The sequence below is a fragment of the Dendrobates tinctorius genome, unplaced genomic scaffold (assembly GCF_039654945.1).
Source record: "Dendrobates tinctorius isolate UK_male_01 unplaced genomic scaffold, ASM3965494v1 ptg000093l, whole genome shotgun sequence".
Classification (NCBI taxonomy): domain Eukaryota; kingdom Metazoa; phylum Chordata; class Amphibia; order Anura; family Dendrobatidae; genus Dendrobates; species Dendrobates tinctorius.
In genome coordinates this window covers 16,568,499-16,588,737 of record NW_027361761.1, presented here as the reverse complement: position 1 = coordinate 16,588,737, position 20,239 = coordinate 16,568,499, and the positions used below count along the sequence as shown (strand labels likewise).

The window sequence follows — 20,239 nt, the reverse complement described above, 5'->3', positions numbered from 1 at the left end:
GCTTTTCATTCTGGTCCCGGAGGTTGGCAGAGGTCCTGACCCGGAGGACACAGCACGGAGGCAGGCATCTGTGTAACCTGCAGACTGTGAGTAAAGCTTTAGAACTGCACGCTCTGGTGTCCCACAGTTATTCCAGCACCGCTACATCTGGGTACCAGCACCTACACCGCCTGTGCCTTTCCCCCATCACTACATCTACACTTCCCTGGGACTCCAGCTCCACCTGTGGGGAGCTTCACCATCTTTGCTGCACAACACCATCAGTCCCAGAGGATCTGCATGCAGCGTCGGCCTAACATCTATGTTGCCGAACACCACAGGTGGCGTCAAACTTTCTATATAAACTCTTTACCATTATACCACGCCATTTACATGGGCGCCCAGGGCCACCATCCGGGTCACCGCTGCTGTGACACATCCCACTGACACCGGCCCGGTACCGAGTACCCCACAGCCCTGGGAGGGCGACCCATATGCCGACTGCTGATCGGGCGGCGTTATTCCCACGAACCTCCAAACAGCATCCCTGAAGGCAAAGTTTTTGGATTCCGGGGGCAGTATGATTGCAAAGCTGAACCTTAAAGGAATGTCCAAAAGGGCACCACCAGGAGTGGAGCCTGTGGCTTAATTGGACTGCACCCGGGAAACCACTACCATACAAGCTGCAGAAAAGATGGACAGATTGCAAGCTTTGTCGATTCTGTGTGTGGTGTGGTATGTCCGTTTGTAGTTGTGCTAGCGATTTCTCAGCTTTATTCCGTTAACGACCGAGACTCCGGCATGGCCCCGCGGTACGCGTCAAGCTTACTAGAGGGATACGCGAGGCTGTGGCACGTGAGATCGAGCAATAACAGGTCTAGCATTCCAGTACATGTCCGGGGCTGCATGCACGCTACACTGAAAGGACCAGCTTTTGTCACTTACAGGTGCAGATAACCTGCTGAACTCCGTTAGTGATGGGGATCTGGGATTCAGATTATTCCCCGCGAATGATAATTTCCCAGTAAGTTCAGGTCAACCGCAAATCCGGAGTTAGGCCAAACCGTCATTCCTGAAAAATTACGTGTCCAAACCACAGGTGCTGTAGCTTTCTTAACAGCTCGGCAGCCGTTCTCAGGCCCAGTATGGATTCAACAACATTGTAGAAAGTTGATAAAGGGTACAGTTTCACCGGATAGCACGTATATATGTAGCCTAGTCTACACATTAAAAATATATGTCTATAGATCAGGAGGCAGACTCAGATGTTCTCAGGCCCAGTATGGATTTGACCAGATTGTGCAAAGTTGAGAAAGGGTACTTTATCACTGGATAGCAGGTATATATAGCATAGTTTAAACATGTAAAATCTCTGTATTCTCAGTATGGATTACACAGCAATCTAAAAAGTGGAAAAAAGGAAATGCATTTGAGGCATACACAACTATATACTTTTGGTGTTATTTTTAAATCTTCATATATATTTCTGTCTCAGTAATACAGTCCAGCCTCTCCGCAATAGGAAATGAGATGCATACAATTAATGACATAAAGGCTATTGATTGCAGAAATCTAGGAATTATTATTCATGGGAAAAACTTCCGTCACAATTCTCATAGGCGATGCTGACCCTCAATTGATTTGTGTGTTGAGACAGTGAAAACATTTTTTTGTGAATAAAGTCTTGCTGTATCGCACTTCCGTTGATTCCATCACTGTTACTCATCTCAATCCAATTTTTATCACAGGGAGCGATGTAAACATGGTGCTCACTGGCTATCATGATCTGTCACGTAACTTTGGAGTGCAAAAGACAGAAGCCACAGGCCGTAGGCAATTCTATTTGATTGGCATGAGAGGGCACATTTTGAAATGTGCGCCGGAATGTCACACGTTTGTGAGTAGGAAAACTGTGAAAGCTGATGATAAACCACCACTGCATGTAATTGTGAGTCGACGTCCATAAGAAATGGAAGCCACTGATCATCTGGAGCTAGAGCCCGGCCAGCAGGACAGTGCATAGCTACATCTTAACCATCATCTTTCAGTTCAATCAATTTGTAGTGGCAGTCCCAGTGAAGGATTTGACAGCCCAGACTACACAGCGGAGGAGCAGGGAGAGGTAAACATTGCAAATGCTGGGGCCCTGCCCAAGCAAGGGGGGCACACTCGTGGGCATTGGTACTGGCACTGGGCTCCTCATAGTACGGCGGTGTGTCCTATGGCGGGTGTGCACCACCACTGTCAGAGACACTTGATTGCACTATGAGGGACCCTATGCCAGTGCCCGCGCCCAAGAGTCGGCCTACTCACCTGTCCAGGGCAACGGCACTCGCACGGTTTTGTGCGCTAGGTGGTGACCCCGGCCATGGGGGGGGCGCCCACTTAGGGAGGTTTACAAAGTGGCATATGTAGATGTGGGTCATTCAGCTGCTGCAAAAGGCGAAATAGGTCAAGTTTGCGGAATAGGAGGAGGACCAAAGCAAGCCATTTTTCTGGCAACCTATGTGTCATCAAGGGAAGGTGGGACAAAATCCTTGGAAACCCATGCATGGTTCATTTTAATGAAGGTTAGATCATCCATATTTTGAGTTGACAGACGGGTCCTTTTTTCTGTCAGGATAGATCCAGCTGCACTGAAGACTCTTTCCGATAGCACACTTGCAGCTGGGCAAGCGAGCTCCTGTAAGGCATATTGTGCCAATTCAGGCCAGGTGTCCAGTTTAGCGGCCCAATAGTCAAAGGGGAATGACCTGTGCGGGAGAACATCGATATGGGAGGAAAAGTAGTTGTTAACCATAGTTGACAACTGCTGTCTCCTGTCACTTTCCATCGATGCTGTATTAACAGTTTTGTGAGCGGTCCGTGAAAAATCAGTCCACAACATTGTCATGAAACCCCTGTCTCCAACGCCACTTCTGCTGTGTGCACCACGAACACCTCTGCCAAGCTGCCCCCGGCCCGTACGGCTCGTGTGAGAACCATCACCGTTGCTGTGTGCTGGGAATGCCTCATCCAACCGGTTAACCAGAGTTGCTTGTTTAGTAGCCAATATTAGGTCAAGGTTCTCCTGTGGCATGATGTTTTGTAATTTGCCTTTATAGCGTGGATCCAGGATGCTGGCCAACCAGTAGTCATCATCGTTCATCATTTTAGCAATGCGTGGGTCCCTTTTTAGGATCTGCAAGGCATAATCTGACATGTGGGCCAGTGTTCCCGGTGTCAATGATGCACTGCGAGTGCTGGGTGGAGGAGCACTTTCTGGCAAATCGACATCCCTCCAGTCAAGCACAAACCCTGTACCAGACCTTGCCAAGCCAACATTTTCACTTGCCCCACGAGATGCATCCTCCTCCCCTAAGTAATCATCCCCATCATCATACTCCTCCTCCTCTTCTTCCTCCACCTCGTCCAGGAGAGGTCCCTGAGCAGACAATGGCTGAATGTCATCAAGGATTCCCTCCACCTCTTCCTCCTCGTCAACATTGGCTGCAGACGCCTGCTCCTTAAGGTGCGTCAAAGTTTGCCTGAGCAGACGCATAAGTGGGATGCTCATGCTCAGGATGGCGTCGTCTGCGCTTTCCAGCCGTGTGCATTCCTCAAAACACTGAAGGACTTTACAGAGGTCTTTCAGCTTCGACCACTGCACACCTGTCAACTCCATGTCTGCTCTCAAAGTGCCTGGCCGTGTATCCTCCCACAAATGCATTTTGGCCTGCCTCTGCTCTCACAGCCGCTCAACCATGTGCAGGGTGGAGTTCCACCTTGTTGCAATGTCGATAATGAGGCGATGGTTGGGAAGGTGGAGCAATCGCTGCAACTTCTGCATATGAATGGAGTGTACAGGCGACCGGCGGATGTGCGCGCACAGTCTTCGCACCTTCTGGAGCAGGGCTGTTAACTCCGGATAATTATTGAGGAAGCACTGCACCACCAGGTTCAAGGTGTGAGCCAAGCAAGGTATGTGGCTGAGTTTTGAAAGGGCTATGGCTGCCACAAAATTACGGCCGTTATCACTAACTACCTTGCCTACCTCAAGATGTACACTGCCCAGCCATGACTCAGTTTGTCGCTTCAAGTACTCGGCCAGCACCCCGGCGGTGTGTCTGTCGCCCAAACACATCATCTGCAACACAGCCTGCTGACGCTTTCCACTAGCTGCTCGATAGGGGGACACCTCGTGTGCAACAGTGGCAGCTGCAGATGGAGTGCTCGTATGACTGCGCTCTGTGGACGAGCTTTCGCTTCTGGAGGAGGAGGAGGAGGAGGGTCGAACGCCTACAGCCAACTGTTTCCTATACCGTGGGCTAGGCAGCACTGTCCCACCACCGCTGTCCCCTGTGGACCCTGCATCCACCACTTTAACCCAGTGCGCAGTGATGGACACGTAACGGCCCTGGCCATGCCGACTGGACCATGCATCAGTTGTGAGGTGCACCTTTCCACTCACTGACTGCTTGAGTGCATGGACAATGCGGTCTTTCACATGATGGTGGAGGGCTGGGATGGCTTTGCGAGAGAAGAAGTGGCGACTGGGTAGGTCATAGCATGGTACTGCATAGGCCATGAGTTTGTGGAAAGCTGTGCTTTCCACCAACCGATAGGGCATCATCTCTAACGAGATTAGTTTGGCAATGTGGGTGTTCAAACCTAGTGTACGCGGATGAGAAACTGAGTACTTTCTTGACCTACTCATAGTGTCTGGGAGGGTGAGCTGGACTTGAGAGCTGCATATGGTGGAAGTAGCGGTGGACAGGGTGGACTGAGAGAGGGTTGATGATGGTGATGGAGTTGGTGTTCTTTCTGATGGCCTAGATTCAGTCTTTCGTTGATATAACAGTGGGATTCCCTGACTGCTGTGGCCTTGCAACGACACCTCAACATTTGCTGCTGTGCTAACCGGTGGGCTTACAGTGGGGGAAACAATGTAGCATTGCTGACTACCTTCTTTGTGATCAGTTGCACATGTGGTACTTGGGGTTTGGTGTTGTGTCCACGCTTGCAAGTGCATGCTGGTTAAATGTCTAAGCATGCAGCTAGTATTCAAATTTTTCAGATTTTTCCCTCGGCTAAAGGTCTTTGCACACTTCTTACAGATAACCTTGGCCTGATCATGAGGATTATGTTCAAAAAAGTGCCACACTGCACTCTTCCTACTTTGGCAGACATTTTGCGGCCTAGCACGCTGTGATATTTTGACCCTCTGGACAAGCTGTCCAGCAACTCTTTTGATTTTTGGAACCTGTCTTTGGAGTGCTCCAGGCCTGCCAGGTAACAGCTGTTGCGATGTCGATGTCTGCTGTGGATGCTCCTCCTCCTCATCTGAGCTATTGGAAGCAGCACCCTCTTCCCCCAATGGATGCCAATCTGGGTCAACAACTGGGTCATCCATGACCTCCTCTTCTATGTCATGTGCACCTTCCTCTGTGTCACCGTGTATGGTGGTATAGTGTGCGGGAAGGGGCACCTGAGTCTCATAAGGGTCAGAATCTGGCTCTGTACACTGCGAGGACAATGTAGTGCTCTGAGTGAATGTACCAGCAGAATCATCTCAGTGGCTGTGCATCAGTGCATTCCATGTCAGATTCATCTTGGCCTGGGTAATTCACCATTTCACTTGATAATCCAGGCATGGTATGTGAAAACAGCTCCATGGAGTAATCAGTAGTATGGCCTGTGTCATCCTTCAATCTTGGTTGGGGTGAAGGACACAAGGAAAGGTGTGGTTCATGAACATGAGCCTCCAATGACGACTCAGTGCTTTTATTTTTTACAACTTCAGAAGAGGAGGCGATAGAGCTGGAGGCTGAGTCAGCAATGTAAGACAAAACTTTTTCCTGAAGCTCTGGCTTTAAAAGCGGTTTGCCAACTCCTAGAAAACTAATCCTTCGAGGCCTTGTGGAGCCAGATGATGATGCAGGCTCAACACCTCCTGCATTCGGTCCTATTTTGCTTTTGCCACTACCATCAGATCAACCACCAACACCATCATTACCAGCTGCCAACCCCCTCCCAATTCCACGGCCTCTTCCATCAGCCTTCCTCATTTTTGGTTGAAATGTAGACAAAATCCAACAAACTATATAGTAATGTAAAACAAGGTACAAGGTGTCTATAGGACAGGGGAGATTTAGAATTTCTGCACACACTTGTGGACACTGGAGACTTTTGGATTGTGTGAGGCCCACTGAATATCACAGCGCTATGTGACAGGCTCGATGTCGCAGGTGTGAAAAATGTCACTAGAGGATAATGGAGATTTTGAATTTCTACACACACTTGTGGACACTGGACACTTTTGGATTGTGTGAGGCCCACTGAATATCACAGCGCTATGTCACAGGCAGAAATTGTCTAGTGTATGACAAACTACAAGGTGTATATAGAATTGGGCAGAATAGGAATCTCCCTAGAGTGTAGGTCTGTAAGAACGGAACAAGTCCTCCACTTATCCTTACAGAGCGACACACAGATAGCTTCACTGTGGCCGTGATAATAGCTGTTACACGGTACTGAGAGAGGAGCGTGCACGTACACGGCTGTCCGGTGTACGTAAAATTGTCAAGCTCCGTGTTTTTTAAGTATACGGACTGACACACTCTGTCTCTCTATAGTTTTGAATGTGATCAAACAGCAAATATATTTAACTGTTTGAAAACTAGACCAAACTAGAAGGTGCAGGTCTGTAAGAACGGAACATGTCCTCGACTTATTCTTACAGAGTGACACACAGATAGCGTCACTGTGGCCGTGATAACAGCAGTTACACGGTACTGAGAGAGGAGCATGCACGTACACGGCTGTCCGGTATACGTAAAATTGTCATGCTCCGTGTTTTTTAAGTATACGGAATGACACACGCTGTCTCTCTATAGTTTTGAATGTGATCAAACAGCAAATATATTTAACTGTTTGAAAACTAGACAAAACAAGAAGGTGCAGGTCTGTAAGAACGGAACATGTCCTCGACTTATTCTTACAGAGTGACACACAGATAGCTTCACTGTGGCCGTGATAACAGCCGTTACACGGTACTGAGAGAGGAGCGTGCACGTACACGGCTGTCCGGTGTACGTAAAATTGTCAAGCTCCGTGTTTTTTAAGTATACGGACTGACACACGCTGTCTCTCTATAGTTTTGAATGTGATCAAACAGCAAATATATTTAACTGTTTGAAAACTAGACAAAACTAGAAAGTGCAGGTCTGTAAGAACGGAACATGTCCTCGACTTATTCTTACAGAGTGACACACAGATAGCTTCACTGTAGCTGTGATAACAGCCGTTACACGGTACTGTGTGAGGAGTGTGCACCGCTGTATGGTGTGAAAAAATGCACGCTCAGTACCTCACCAGGACAAAAAAAAAAATTGGGATCGCTTTTAAAAAAGCAGTTTGCAGAGCAGTGGGTAAACAGCAATGCAGCCTTCAGGAAGCCTTAGAAGGCAGCCTAACAACCAACACCGCTGATCCAGCAAAATATAGCCTCCACTTGCACTGCACACACAGTGACTGGTGTGTTGTACAGGCAAAATCGCTAGCAGTAGAAGCAGTTTTTGGTGTCTTCTTCCCTGCCTAACGCTCTCCCTACAGAATCAGCAGCAGCAGCAGCTCTCCCTATTCTGAGATCAGCATGAGTAACATGGCGGTCGGCGTGCACGCCCTTTTATACCCCCTGTGACGCCCACCAAAGCAAGCCAATCACTTGCATGCCCTTCTGAAAGATGGTGGTGACCCCTGCCTATGTCATCACGTTGCCCACAGTGTCCGTGGATCCTGATGGGCTGAAAAAGAGCGCAAAACAAACTTTTGAAACGCGACTTTGGCGCGTAAGTCGCCGACCTCGTGGCCGACCTCATCCTAGGGTCGGGTTTTGTTTCATGAAACCCGACTTTGCCAAAAGTCGGCGACTTTTGAAATTTTTTGACCCGTTTCGCTCAACTCTAGTAAGGACCTTTAAAGAATGACACTGGGTGTTGTACTAGTGCCCACCCCAGAGAGTAAGCTCATGGCAAAATGGCAAGGGTGAAATGAGATACAGGGGAATGTAGGAGAAGTGAATTATAGGGTGTACCAACCTTGAAAAAGGAAACCCGAGCAACTATAGCATGTCAACCTGCTAAAAGTCAGGAAGGACCAAGAATATTTGGTGATGGAGGCGACTCCCGCCATACCAACGGGGATCCCTTTGGCACCGGCCAAGGACACAGCAGGGGGTCAGGTTTAAATAAATGATGCTCTCATCAAACAGCAGCGGGGGGAGACTCATGCTCTGGTGCAGTGGAATATGTATGTATTCTCAGAACTGCCGGACTGACCTCTCTGATACACCATAACATTGTCACCGAGCCCCGGGTATGGGTACAGATGAATGAAATCGTACCGAGTTCCAGAAGCCCAAAGGCAATCCATCGCGGCCAAAGTTAAGCAAATGCTTCAGTTGGGAGTCATTGAGGAGTCCTGGAGTAAGTGGGCTAGCCCCATTGTGCTGATCCCAAAGTCAGATGGGTTGTTACGTTTTTGTAATGACTTTAGTAAATTGAATGAGGTATCTAATTTTGACCTTTATCCAATGCCCTGGGTGGATGAGTTAATTGAGAGACTAGGGGAAGCCAAGTACTTCACCACGCTTGATCTCACCAAAGCTAACTGGCAGGTCCTGTTAACAGAATCAGTGAAAGAAAATGCCACTTTTATAATGCCAGGGGTCTCTATCAGTATGTTGTCCTGCCTTTTGGGTTACATGGGGCTTCGGCCACATTCCAGAGGCTGATGGACATTGTGTTAGAGCCTCATTAAGAATTACTCATTGGCCTATTTGGGTGACATAGTCATCTTTAGTACCAACTGGGATACCCACCTGTCCCAGGTACAAGCAGTTTTGGAGTCTCTCAGAATCGCAGGGTTAACAACAAACCAAAAGAATTGCACAATAGGACTCATGGTACTTAGGTTACATGATCGACCGCAGGGTTATCAAACCCCAAGTAAACAAGATTGAGCCCATTCAAAACTGGCTCAAGCCATTAAGTACCAAACAGGCGAGGGCATTCCTTGGCATCATTGGGTACTACCGCCGGTTTATACCCAATTTTGCTGTGAAATTAGGAGCCCAAACTAACTTGTTAAAAGTTAAGACGACGGTGATGGTCAGGTGGAATTCTCAAGCAGGGGAAGCATTCCAGTTCCTGAAGTTGGCATTGTTTGGACAGCCAGTCCTCATCAGCCCCAACTTCAAGGAAACCTTTATTGTGCAAAAAAATGCCTCAGAGGTAGGCCTAGGAGTGGGGCTGTCACAAGAGGTGAATGGGGATGAGCATCCAGTCACCTGTTTGAGCAGGAAACTGACCCCCCAAGGATAAAAATTGTAGCGTAGTGGAGGAGTGCTTGACTATTAGGTGGGACTTGAAGTCCTTACGCTATTATTTGCTCGGGCATCAGTTTAGTTTAGTAATGGACCATTCATCCACATCTGGATGAGAAATGCAAAAGAGAAGAATGCTCGAGTCACCAGATGGCTCCTGTCCCTACAAAATTTTAGTTTCTCAGTGGAACATTGGGCGGGGACGTCACAGAGAAGTGCGGATGTCATGTCATGGACCCTCTGTATGATGACAAATGTTCAACCCCACAAGTTTGAACAGAGGGGAGGTATGTGAGGCAGTGATCGGTATGTGAGGGTCAATATGTGTCCCCCAGGATGTGTAGAGAAGCATATGGAGGTTGGGGGAGTGCATTGCAGTCACAGGCATTGCTGTGATTAGAAGTAAGTGTTGATCTTGGGCAAGCTATTTGTCCAAGACGGATTTAAGTAAACCTGCAATGAGCTTGTATTTTTGAAATGGACAACAGGACGGTAGTGGGGCAGTCCATTTCCTTCCCTGGCCCCAGGTTTTCTATGTGGCCTACAGCCACAGGTTCTGTTGTAAAAACCTTGCAGTAAAGGGGTGGAGTGTGTCAGTTTTGGTCTTGCAAGCAGGCAGAGCAAAAGACTTTGCAGAGCACAACCTGTGTGAGGAAACACAGTGTCAAGCGGAGCCAAAAAGCTGGCACCCTCAGCGTACACGTCGCGTAGTCATCGCACACGGCAACTGCTCATGGGCTGCCTTTGTTTTCTCGGCAGTGATCCTGAGGATACCGCATGCTGTGCACTGTGTGAGTTTAGACATTAAACATGTTTTGCTGTGAACTTTCCTGCGGTCACTGCCTGTTTGTCACACTGCGCAAACCCTGTCGTACTACTGTACCTATTATAACATTTCTACTGTGGTGAAATTGATGCCACTTTTGTGGTGTCTGCCACTAAGTTTTGGAAATGTGAACACTCCTGGTTAGGTGTCCATCTGCTGGATTGAGTGTAGTGGAAGACCTGTAGGTCCCTATTATACTATTTATACTATGGTGAAATTGATGACACTTCTGTGGTGTAAGGTCCTCATTTGTTTAAATGTGAACACTCCTGATTTGGTGTCCATCTGCTGGATTGGGTGTAGTGGAAGAACTGTCGGTCCGTATTATGCTATCTATACTGTGGTGAAATTGATGCCACTTTTGTGGTTTAAAGCCCTGATTTGTTTAAATGTGAACACTCCTCTTTCGGTGACCATCTGCTGGATTGGGTGTAGGGAAGACCTATATATAATTGAAAGCCAGTAATATATTCAACGAGAAATATGTATCTCTTAGGGTACGTGCACACGATGCGGATTCTGCTGCGGATCCGTAGCGGTTTTGGTCCTGCGGATCCGCAGCAGAATTAGCTGCGTTGTACTGTACCATTATATCCTATGGAAAATGGAAACCGCAGTGCAGATGGTGCGGATTTTTCCGCGTGTTTTTTGCTGCGGTTTCCAATCCGCAGAAAGAATTGACATGTCATTCTTTCTGCGGATTCCGCTGCGGTTTGCCATCTCCTCCATTGTGGAGATGATAAACCGCAGGGCAAAACTGCAGGCTAATACGCAGATAAAACACAGGTCTTTTGACCTGAGGATTTACCTGCAGATTTTGCAAAATCCACGCCACCAAATCCGCAGACCAATCCGCAGCGTGTGCACATAGCCTAACACAGCTCAGCGAAAGGGAAATATATTTGAGATCAATGCATATCAAAAATAAGGGACTGACCATAATCCTTTGAGGGGAAAGAGGTTAGGTAGAGAAGTATTGAAAATCAGTCAGTGGAGGGTTAAAGCATACTGTACAAGATGGAGCTCATTCTAATGATCAAGCACACAATTTTTATTTAGACATTTAGACAAAAAGGCGGGACTACATTTGAAAACTAATAAGCAAAATACTGCCCACAAACATGATGAAAATTATGAGCTTTATTGTTAAAATGTGAATAGTTTCAGTCCTGTAAATATACAAAACAAGACAACACATATAGATGAAGAATGTTAAAATGTGAACTACAATTTGTGTTTTTATTAAATCACCGACAGAAGGCGTTTCTGCAGCAGTAAGAATCCTTCATGTTAGAAAAATTATGATAATTCGCAAGCATCAGATACAAGTATGTAAAATGATAGCTAAAATCATTACTGAAATGTACTGTATACTAAAAAGGTGGATGGTAGAGACAAATTTGCCATTATTCTTGTAATTTGATTTGTGTGAAATGTAGAAAAGTAACGGCAATCTTAGCTAAAAGGTTTGGGAAGGGTACAAGAAAATAGAATGAAAAATGAATGCTCACTAGAGAGGAGTGAATCTTTTGAATGTGACAGTTTTGCTGTATTATCCCCCTTACAATATGAAGCATCAGGTCGGTGTCCCGACTACTGCTGTAGTCATTCTTTATGGGACCAAGAGCAGATCTTGTCAGCCCAATTGTCATGATCCATTCTTGGATCTATGGCAGAGTCTGGATTCTCTTTTATAAAACCTTTTTTCCTTTCAGGCCTCGGGGGTTAATATGAGTTTTTGCCCCCGGTGGCCGCTGGTGTTACTAGAACTGTAGTTGGTCGGCTGCTGGGTTTTCCCCCTCCGGTAGCCGCTGGTGTTACTACAGTTTTAATTAGTCAGCAGGTGGTGACCCCCCCTCCTTCCTTTAAAAGGTCATCAGCTGCTGCAGCTTCCTGTTGGTAATATTGGTCATTCACTAAGCAACCTTTCTGAAGAGAAGAGCTATCTGGAGCAGTGCTGTTGCATCTTATCTGGAGCCTTTGTGTTTCTGCTGGAAGCTGTGTCTGGGTGCCTTACTCTGCGGTCCTGTGCATGACTGCAGAGCAAGCTGAGTGTTGTTTGCTTTTCCCTGTCTTTTGTTTTCCCTGGTGTTTTACTAGTACAGTGGTGAGGACCAGTGTCTGCACTTGCCAGTTCCCTGGTAAGGGATAGGTGCAGGGCAAGTGAGGGACTGAGGTATCCTGGTCGGCGACAGGTTGAAAGAACCTGTATAGGGAACGTGAGGAGAGTCAGGGCTCTTCCTTAGGAGAGGGCAGGAGGTGTCCACTTCCCCATTCCCTATTATAGGGCCCACCATTGTAATTGTTTCCCCGGTGTCCCCTTGTCTGTTATCTGGTTTTGTGACCGACCGATCGTCGGGTCGCGTCACGCATAGCCAGACATACCGTGACACCAACAGGGAGTACATGGAGAGGTGGTTGTGTATACACATTACCATTCCGTTCTAAGAAGGATAAAAGTGCCCTGTTCTGCTATTGGGTGAGGTTCTCACCAACTAATAAATTCTCATCTGGTAATGAGTCACTTAGCTAGTTTCACACTAGCGTATGTTCAAGGTGCAGAGGGCTGCGGGCTTCCTCCGTGAAGCTTTGCCCCCGGCTGCACCTCCTCCGTTCTGCCCCGCCTCTGTCGGCATGCGGCCTGCATATCATATCTTTAGCATTAGGTACGCAGGCTGTGCCGATGAATGCAGATGCCTCCGCATGTGTCTTTTTGATGGTGCGGCGACCTGCGCCAAACGCAGCATGTTGCATTCTGGTGCGCTCGCCGCACCGTCAAAAAGACGCATGCGGAGTCATCTGCATTCATCGGCATGGCCTGTGTACCTAATGCTAAAGATAGGGTACGCAGGCAGCATGCCGACGGAGATGGGGCAGAACGGAGGAGATGCGACCTGGGCGGAGCTTCGTGGAGGAAGCCCTCCGCCCTCCGCACCTCGGCCATACGCTAGTGTGAAATTAGCCTTAGTGAGGGAATGGGTGAGTGCCTCAATTAGCTCCAGTAATTTCTTGCCCAGAGAGTCCCAGGCTTCATTAAGGACATGAGGGACATTTTACATATTTTTAATGACCTGAAATTGTCCTCTCAATATTCATAGTTTGGGAGTGATATTGTATCATTATGCACATCTGTTCCTCTTCAGGTGGCTATAAGTGCAATGGATTTCCATTTAAAATAATGCAATTTATTAACAGATCTTTAAAATGATATCAATGATGTTGCTTATTTCTTGATCCAACAATTACTTTAGCTTCAGTGCCCCATATTCCTAATGATTTCCATGTGATTCCTAGTGGCTGGAGCCCACCAATTAATAAATAATCACTTGGATAGATGATAACGTGTTTTCACAAGAGAACCCTTTTAAGGTTTTTCAATGTAGGTGACAAATTGTTCACACACGAGGTACAGCACACATCTTATAGGGCATTGGACCGGTTGTGAATCCAACTGCAGGAGTCAGGTCTAGTGCAGCCCCAGGAGGAGCCTTAAACGTGAAGTTCTGCAGCAGTCTCGTGAAGAACATGTATAGCTCCATTTTAGCCAAGTTTTCTCCAGCGCAACTTCTTTTACCTACAACAGTGAAATATGTGGAAAAGGATAAAAAATTTATGTTGTTTCATGGCTAAAGCAAAATATATTATATCATTTCAAAATAGGCTGTTAAAACAAAATTTTAAGCCATCAATTCCAATCCGAGAAATGTCAACCCAACATTTAAATATGGAGGCACAACCATCCTCGCCTCCCACAGATTCCCCAAAAGTTACAAACTGTCCCCATACAGATTCTCACATTTTCCCAACGCATAACCCACATAAATCATAACTGTACCCGCAGGATGCAGCCTCATAGGGAGAAGATTTAAAAAACATTTCTATTAATTTAGTGAATGTGATGATGGAGGAATGTTCTTATTTGCCCTCATCTCTCCTCCAACGCGCTAAAAGAATAACTCACCGGCTGAGAAAGGCATAAACGCTTCATTCTTTACAAAATTTCCACTGGAATCCAGAAAGTGTTCTGGGTAGAACTCGTCGGCTTTTACAAAGTGATTCTTATCATAAAGTACGGAGGTCAGCAGTGGGATCACCTGTATTCCCTGAAAGTTTCAACATTTGCATAAGTTATATTTAATTGGGAACCTCCCTCCTTAGGCTTTATTTATTTAAAGGGAATTTGTCAGCAAGTATTTTCTACCTCATCTGAGAGCAGCATAATGTAGGCAAAGAGACCTTAAACCCAAATATGTATCACTTAGTTTACTGGGTGCAGAGGTTCTGACACAATCAGAGTTAAGTGTGAAGCTGAGCTGAGAAAGCTAACCCGACCCCCACCACAGCTAATCCCACCCCCACCATGCTACCTATCTACTGTACATTGTATATTGAATGTGAGCTTATCACAGGAGGGGGTGAAGTCAGGCCAGTGCTCACACTACCAGCTCAGCTAATCATAGCAATGATAATGTCCTGGTGATAAAAACTTCGCTATAAGTAAACAATAGCACACTGCCTGATAAGTGACACATCATTAAAATCTGTGTTTTCACCCCTATCTCATACCGTCATCAGATTACCTAGCAAAAACTTGCTGACCGATTCCCTTTAAAGCTGATAACGCAATTGAATAAAGTTTAGTAGAAAAAGAAACAAATTAACAATAAATGTTTTTTTCATTAAATAAAATATTTTAATGTTCACAAATTGTAAGCAATGAAAAATGCATTTAGGAAACTGATACAACCAAAATGGACTGCAAAGTATAATCTAAACCACACAGCACTTGGCCTAAGAATATCATAACAAAGCAAAAAAATAAGGATTGGTTTGTGTTGAAAAAACTGCATGTCAATAGAACTTATTTCCATCCACACGTCAATGTCAAAAGAAAAAGGAAAAAGCTATGGGCCTTAGGCTGGAGTCAGACACAACGTATGAAAATATGGACCTTATTTTATGGTCGTAACACGCAGAAATGTTCCCTGAACAGCGATTCGTATGTCATCTGTTGTCAAGGCGTGGCTGCATTTTTTGCACAAATAAGCATACGTATGACATCCTTATTGCATCCGCATGCCGAGATTTTCTCACCGGCCTGCAAAATAGACATATAATGGAGCCCAATGACAGGTTAAAACACAAACGAAAGAATAGATATAGACACATAGAATGCATATATACACTATAACAGTATATATATATATATATATATATATATATATATATACATACACTCACTGGCCACTTTATTAGGTACACCTGTCCAACTGTGTGTTAAGACTTAATTTCTAATCAGCCAATCACATGGCGGCAACTCAGTGCATTTAGGCATGTAGACATGGTCAAGACAATCTCCTGCAGTTCAAACCGAGCATCAGTATGGGGAAGAAAGGTGATTTGAGTGCCTTTGAACGTGGCATGATTGTTGGTGCCAGAAGGGCTGGTCTGAGAATTTCAGAAACTGCTGATCTACTGGGATTTTCACGCACAACCATCTCTAGGGTTTACAGAGAATGGTCCGAAAAAGAAAAAAAATCCAGTGAGCGGCAGTTCTGTGGCCGGAAATGCCTTGTTGATGCCAGAGGTCAGAGGAGAATGGGCAGACTGGTTCGAGCTGATAGAAAGGCAACAGTGACTCAAATTGCCACCCGTTACAACCAAGGTAGGCAGAAGAGCATCTCTGAACGCACAGTGCGTCGAACTTTGAGGCAGATGGGCTACAGCAGCAGAAGACCACACTGGGTACCACTCCTCTCAGCTAAGAACAGGAAACTGAGGCTACAATTTGCACAAGCTCATCGAAATTGGACAGTAGAAGATTGGAAAAACGTTGCCTGGTCTGATGAGTCTCGATTTCTGCTGCGACATTCGGATGGTAGGGTCAGAATTTGGCGTAAACAACATGAAAGCATGGATCCATCCAGCCTTGTATCAACGGTTCAGGCTGGTGGTGGTGGTGTCATGGTGTGGGGAATTTTTTCTTGGCACTCTTTGGGCCCCTTGGTACCAATTGAGCATCGTTGCAACGCCACAGCCTACCTGAGTATTGTTGCTGACCATGTCCATCCCTTTATGACCACAATGTACCCAACATCTGATGGCTACTTTCAGCAGGATAATGCGCCATGTCATAAAGCTCGAATCATCTCAGATTGGTTTCTTGAACATGACAATGAGTTTACTGTACTCAAATGGCCTCCTCAGTCACCAGATCTCAATCCAATAGAGCATCTTTGGGATGTGGTGGAACGGGAGATTCGCATCAGGGATGTGCAGCCGACAAATCTGCGCCAACTGTGTGATGCCATCATGTCAATATGGTCCAAAATCTCTGAGGAATGCTTCCAGCACCTTGTTGAATCTCTGCCACGAAGAATTGAGGCAGTTCTGAAGGCAAAAGGGGGTCCAACCCGTTACTAGCATGGTGTACCTAATAAAGTGGCCAGTGAGTGTATATATATATATATAATCTTTATTTTTATATAGCGCTAACATATTCTGCAGAGCTTTACAGTTTACACACATTATCAACACTGTCCCCGATGGGGCTCACAATCTAAATTCCCTATCATTATGTCTTGGCATATATACTGTATATATACATACATCTATATGTATATACTGTACATGCCTCTCCGTATATACATACCTGCGCATACCTCTCCGTACACACATATATATATATATATATATATATATATATATATATATACACACATGTCATTGAGACACATATATTTAATATATAAAGCTCAAAGTGTGTATGTATGTATGTATGTATGTGTGTGTATGTGTTAGCAGCGGATTAATCAGCGTAACATCCAGAGTCAGCAACACAGAATGTAGATTTATTCATATCCAGGTTGAACAGCTTACAGCATGAAATGTGATCAGTCTGGTATCTGCTGTGACTTGCAGCATGGGAGCATTACAACAACAAGAAGGGAAGAGAAGGAGGGGGCATCCTGTCTGTTTTTTTTTTTTTTGTCACTGAACTTGTTAACAATCTCACAATATGCCCAATATATAAAACAGCACAGTATTAGTTGTTGCAATACATACAGATCAATATGCATTAGGCCTCTTTCACACATCAGGTTTTCGCCGTCAGGCGCGATCCGGCGCTTTTGACAAAAACCGGATCCGGCGAAATGCAATCCCGGATCCGGTTTCCCCTCCATTGACTTGCATTTGCGCCGGATCGCGCCGGATGGCCATGCGTTTCATCCGGTTTTCGCCGGATCCGGCAATGTGTCTCAATCCGGCGTCTGGAAAAAACGGCTACTGTAACGTTTTTTGTCTCCGGCGAAAAAGCCGGACACGCCGGATCCGGCGCGTCCGGCTTTTTCACACAATGAAAGCCTATGAGCGCCGCAATGCGCCGGATCCGGTTTTTTTGGTCTGAGCATGCTCAGTAGCTCTGCCCACAAGACACATATATAAAAGCAAGACAGTGGGACCCTCAGCCACACCCAACATGCCACCCAAGACAGCAACCAGGCGCAGGAGAAGGCAGGAGACCACTGCAGCACCATCAGCACCACCACCACGCCAAATGGAGCAGCAAATGGAACATGCTGAGGAGGGGAGTCCAGCAGCAGATGAGAGGCGGTAATTATCAAATCCCCCATTCCTCCAAACTAGGGCTATGGAATATCAAGATATTCATTGGCCCTTTGTTTCTCTTTATTCAACAGCCACCCAAGAGATGCAGCAGCAGCAGCAGCAGCAGCACTGGCAGCACTGGCAGCAGCTGTAACACCGACAGGCATGGAGTCTGGCCAGCAAGAGGACAGCACATCTTCTTCTGGGAGCCCTCCCTCGCATCGTCAGCGTTTGACGGTAAGTTTTTATTTCCAAAATCCATCATCTCTGTAATATATGTCTATTCACTGCCTTTTATTTCAAAACAGGAATCACAAGATGAAGAGGAGCTACCAGAAGAAGAAGGAAGGGGTGGACAGACACCTGGAGTGGGCTTACAATTGGTAAGTTTTTGGCATCAAACGCAGAAACACAACATCACACTACACACAACACATAGAAAACAATGTTCTGCAGACCACACACAGCAAACAAATGCCAACATCCAAAGACATAACATTTTTTGTTTTCTTCTCTAGTCTTCCCAATCTGGTGCTCGGCCAAGAGGTCCTCGCAGTGCCTCCCAGGGTCGTCGGCGACAGCAACGCGGCGGTCACCAGCGTGTAAGTATAAATATTTTTGCTTTGTTTTTTTGCACTTTTTATTTCATTTCTTTTGTGGAGGCTAATTATGTTATTTTTGTCTTTTTCTTTAACAGCCTTCACAGCGTGCTCCCGACTCTGACGGTGAGGATGGAGGAATCGATGTGGACCACCTCATCGATCTCGTCAGAGAAAGGGAGCCGCTCTGGAATATGGCTGACCGACGCCACGCTGACCTGATCGTTACCCGACGACTCTGGGAGGAAATCTATTCGCTCCTTGTGGACTGCTGGGAGGACCTCGATGCTCGGGCCCAGATTAAAGAGCGTAAGTATATACAGTACTGGTTGCTTGATGTAAACCAGTGTTTCCCGAACTCCAGTCCTCGTGGTCCCCACGGATCATGTGTTCAGGATTTCTATTTACTATGGAAATCCTGAAAACATGACCCCTGGGGACCATGAGGACTGGAGTTTGGGAAACACTGATGTTGTATACTAACCACTCCTTTCTCGTTTCAGGGGACAGAATTGTGAAGCGGTGGTGGTCTGTGAGGGATCGTTTCAAGAAGGAGTTCAATAAAGAGATGCGGGCCCTGAGTGGATCTGGAGGACGCAGGAGCAAGTACAAGTACGCACAAGCCCTGTCGTTCCTCCGGGATACAATGGTCACCAGAAGGTAAATATTACACACCACATGTGAAAAAAAAATGTTTAGATGTAACAATTTTTTTTCAGCCAGGGCCATACCATGTCAGTATTTTAATTGGGTTTTTTTCTCTTTATTCCACAGCACGGTGAGCAGCACTCGGGAGCCTGCACGGTTGGACCCTTCTGAGGCGATCCCTGAGGAGACCGGCACCGAGGGACACTTCGACCGCCCCGGTACATCTGCACCTTCACAGCCTTCCCACACATTCGACCCCTCTGTCCCATCCACCAGCACAGGAGCATCGTGGCCGCCTACATTACATAAAGCTGCTGGTGAGGAGATCGCTTTCCCTTTACCCCACCCTTCTGCCCCTGCCACCTCTAATACACCTGCGGGTACTGGGCGGCAGCGGCAGAGGGGTCAGGAAAAGACTTATGCGCCAGAGTTCTTGCATCTGAATGCATCTTTCCAGAACTGTCTAAAAGTCTTGTCAGAGCAAATCTCCGCAGGCTTTCAGCAGATCAACTCCAGCATTCTGGAGGTGAAGACACTTCTGCAAACCATGCATTCAGAAGCAAGATCTTCGCCAAACCACACCTTTTTCGGGTCTGTTGTGGAGCGCATGGAAACGCTATCTCCTACCCAGCAGATGCATGTAATGCATTCATGCCACGGTGCTCTCCAGCACGTTACCTCCCAACCTCCTCTTCCCACCCCAGTAGTTCCTCCACCTGCACCCCCTCCAGCCACTTTCCATCCTCCCCCTCCTATTACATACCATCCACCTCCCCAGTACCAGCAACCTCCCCAGTACCAGCAACCTCCCCAGTACCAGACATCTCCCCACTTCCAGCAACCTGCCCCATACCAAACTCCTTCCCCATACAACTTGCCATCAACATCATCTGCTCCTACAGTCCCTGCCCAACCCTCCACTCCACCGCCCACCAGCTCTTCTGCCTCCCACATGTCCACCCATTCTGTAGCTTTTTCCACACCTTCACCTCTAACTGTTCCTTCCCCACCACGATCCCAGTCCTCTCTCCACACTCCCAGTGTCGAAGTGTCCCGCAACCCCTCCAGCAGTATTTCCACCCCACACTACATAGATTTATAATGTGTGTATTTTAATAAAAATGACCAGTTTTATGGTTTCAAAGCTTTATTAAAAAAGTTTATTAAAATTTAAAAACAGTTTACTAAAAAAAACATTTTTCAATAAAAGTTAAA

The 20,239-nt window shown here is 46.5% G+C and overlaps 1 protein-coding gene across 2 annotated transcripts in view; it reads right to left on the bottom strand.

Annotated features, from left to right (window-relative positions):
- Positions 1 to 11,291: 11,291 nt before the first annotated feature.
- The window catches only part of LOC141098580 (cytochrome P450 2K1-like), a 240,512-nt gene continuing 231,564 nt past the window's right edge, over positions 11,292 to 20,239 (bottom strand). For both annotated transcript variants that reach the window (XM_073586486.1, XM_073586485.1), the window contains exons 9-10: positions 14,131 to 14,272; positions 11,292 to 13,743 (exon numbers count right to left, since the gene is read on the bottom strand). In XM_073586486.1, the coding sequence (XP_073442587.1) occupies positions 13,565 to 13,743; positions 14,131 to 14,272 (321 nt within the window). In that variant the 3' untranslated portion in view covers positions 11,292 to 13,564. The remainder of the gene's footprint in view (positions 13,744 to 14,130; positions 14,273 to 20,239) is intronic.